Raw genomic sequence first — 2541 nt, 5'->3', positions numbered from 1 at the left:
CGCAAGTACACTCTTGAGTTTAAAATGTCACATGTGGTCAAAAGGGGCTGCTAGCGTTAGTCCCTGAGAGATGAAAATCTATCTCATGCCTTCCTCATCTGGTTCCAAGCTAGTAATCAAGTGCACCCCAGCAGAGGGCACGGGGCACAGGAAAGCGAGAGGTGATGGGACTCCCCTGCAGTCGCAGAGTGCCACCGAGAGAAAGCTCCCTTGACTTATTTTGAAAAGTGTGAGCCTCAGAATTGAGGAGTTTGCAGAAACAGCGGGTGACCCAGGAAGACACCTCTGCCCACCCAAAGCCAACTGTTTTGCTGCGTCTGTCTGCATTTCCTCAATCCCGAGCCCTCAAATAACTGCTGGATGAAGTCAACAGTAACGAAGTTCACATTTGCTTTTCTTATGCTATTACTGGCAAGATGGTTTGCCTTGTTTCTCTTACGTCCCTTCACGGACTATTTAACACAAACAGTTTATTTTCAAAAGATCCAAGGACAAAGCAAAGGAAGTTCTCTCACCGATTGCTGAATAATGGCTTTTCTTACCGATGGCTAAATATTCAGAATACCAGAAAAACAGATGTTGCTGAGGACACAGTATGTAACAGCTGCCTTCTTAAATTACGAGATCCAACCTTCTTCATACTCAAGTTAGGCTGGAAGCATCCAATCTGTCTTAGCACAACTACAATTACACGTCATACATCAGTTATTTCTAAGGCGGAGAGATACTGTTAATTCACATGGCAGGGGGCTTTTCTACACTCTCACTGTGGATGATTCCAAAGCGAGAGGATGGGTGATGGGAAATAGGCCTGGTGAGTTCCGCCAGGACTCCTGGGTAGGAGATGAGAAGAACATGCAGCTAAGCATCCATGGACTTCATTTCGTTCTCTTGTGTGGATGTGATGGGCGGGAGAATGAGTCCTCCTTTCTTCCGCAAAAGGGCAATCTCCTCTTTTAAGGCTAAGATCTTCTCTGCCTGGGTTTGAACCAGCTCGGTGACCTTCTGTCTTGCCACTGTGTCTGCTTTCCGAGGGCCCTGGAAGGCATTTCCCTGTTTGGGGGGGAAAATATCACTCTTACAGTCCATTTAAATAGTGGTTGCCTTTTTAGAGGACTTTTATTTCTCTACTGAAATCTCACTTTTAAAATGTATGCCTTTGGATAACTTTTAAAATTCAACCCTGCTTCGGACGTACTTTGAGCTATTTTCTCAGTCCTTCCAGACTTGGAGAGTTCCTCACCAGCACTGAGGCAAGACACAAAGAAAGATTAAAGGACCCGAGATGGGAGAGGAGCCCGTCACACTTGAGTCTAGTGGAAGCCTCACACCAGCTGAAAGCTGAGAATTGTAGCACAGTTAGAGTCTGTGTGGAGGCTGCCTGCAGAGAGGCAGCCTTCCTTTGATAGATACTGCAAATAAAAATGTTGAAATAGCAATGAACTATGCATAAAGTGGAAGCCCATATAACCTTAGGGCAGGGCCTTTCTTCTTCCATGACTGAAAACCTGTGATTTCTCTGTAATCTTACAAATAAGACTATATAAACTTCACTTACAATGAAAACAGATGGGCCCCTGTGCAACCCTTGTGGCCTACGGTTTTCTCTGCCCAGAATCTCATCTTACATTTTGAACAAGGTCCCAGCTGATGTAGCTGCTGTTCCTCAGGGGACCGAAATTTGAAAACACCTGGTTTAAATTATTTCCAGGATGCTTAAGAAAAAAAAAAAAGCAGGGAAGGCTACAAAAGACAACTGATGTTTTCGCAGACACTATAGAAGGTGCGGGGTTACCAAAGGACAAGACTCAGCTCGGCAAACATTAAATAGGCGCTATCCATCATACACTCTGTAGTAAGTACATCCTTAGGCTCCATGTGGGCATAATAACAGGCTGAAACAATCAGAAAAAATAAGCAAGCATTTCATAGGGTGACATGTACGATTCTACAATCCAAGATTCCTGTCAAGTCAAATAAACATACTGAAAATGGATCCTGACACCAACCAATTTCAGGTATCATTGTTTATGTTAAAATGTCCTTACCTCTCCAAGATCAAGGCGAAGCCTATCACGAGTTCTCAGCTGAGCTCATGGCACACCAGAGCATTTGGGAAAGCTAGTCCCCCCGGGAAGCTGCTCTAACAGGGCCAGTACGGAGTCGGTCTCCGGGGGTAGGTGACCTGGAAGTGGTCTAAGCTCAAGGTCTGTTTAAATGCCAGCGCTGTGCAGGAGTCTGGGTTCTGCGAACCTTCCACTTGAAAAGGAACGCACCTGCTGGTTCTGGAGCGTGTTCAGCCTGGAATCCAGTTTCTTCTTCTCGATGCACAGGTCGTTCATCTGGTGCAGCTTCCGGGTGTGTTCTTTCGTCTTTGTCATCAGCTCCCACCGCAGCTGAGCAATCTTTTCCTGCCAGGGAAGGAAGGCAAAGCATGGACGGTGTGAACAGGAGAGGAAATAAAGGAAATAAAGACAAATGAGGCTCCAGCTCAGTCAAATCCACCACTGGGGGCATAGCTCTTCAGTAGAGTGTCTGACA

At 45.8% G+C, this 2541-nt stretch overlaps 1 protein-coding gene across 2 annotated transcripts in view; it reads right to left on the bottom strand.

Moving 5' to 3' along the window:
* Nucleotides 1-453: 453 nt before the first annotated feature.
* Cfap44 (cilia and flagella associated protein 44) overlaps nucleotides 454-2541 on the bottom strand; it is an 84277-nt gene continuing 82189 nt past the window's right edge. For both annotated transcript variants that reach the window (XM_048422712.3, XM_085685583.2), the window contains exons 34-35: nucleotides 2277-2411; nucleotides 454-1053 (exon numbers count right to left, since the gene is read on the bottom strand). In XM_048422712.3, coding sequence (XP_048278669.3) covers nucleotides 862-1053; nucleotides 2277-2411 — 327 coding nt within the window. In that variant the 3' untranslated portion in view covers nucleotides 454-861. The remainder of the gene's footprint in view (nucleotides 1054-2276; nucleotides 2412-2541) is intronic.

This window comes from Myodes glareolus, chromosome 2, assembly GCF_982192425.1.
Source record: "Myodes glareolus chromosome 2, mMyoGla1.1, whole genome shotgun sequence".
Taxonomy (NCBI): Eukaryota; Metazoa; Chordata; class Mammalia; order Rodentia; family Cricetidae; genus Myodes; species Myodes glareolus.
Note: the sequence above shows the minus strand (reverse complement) of the source record. Positions and strands in the feature narration are given on the sequence as shown.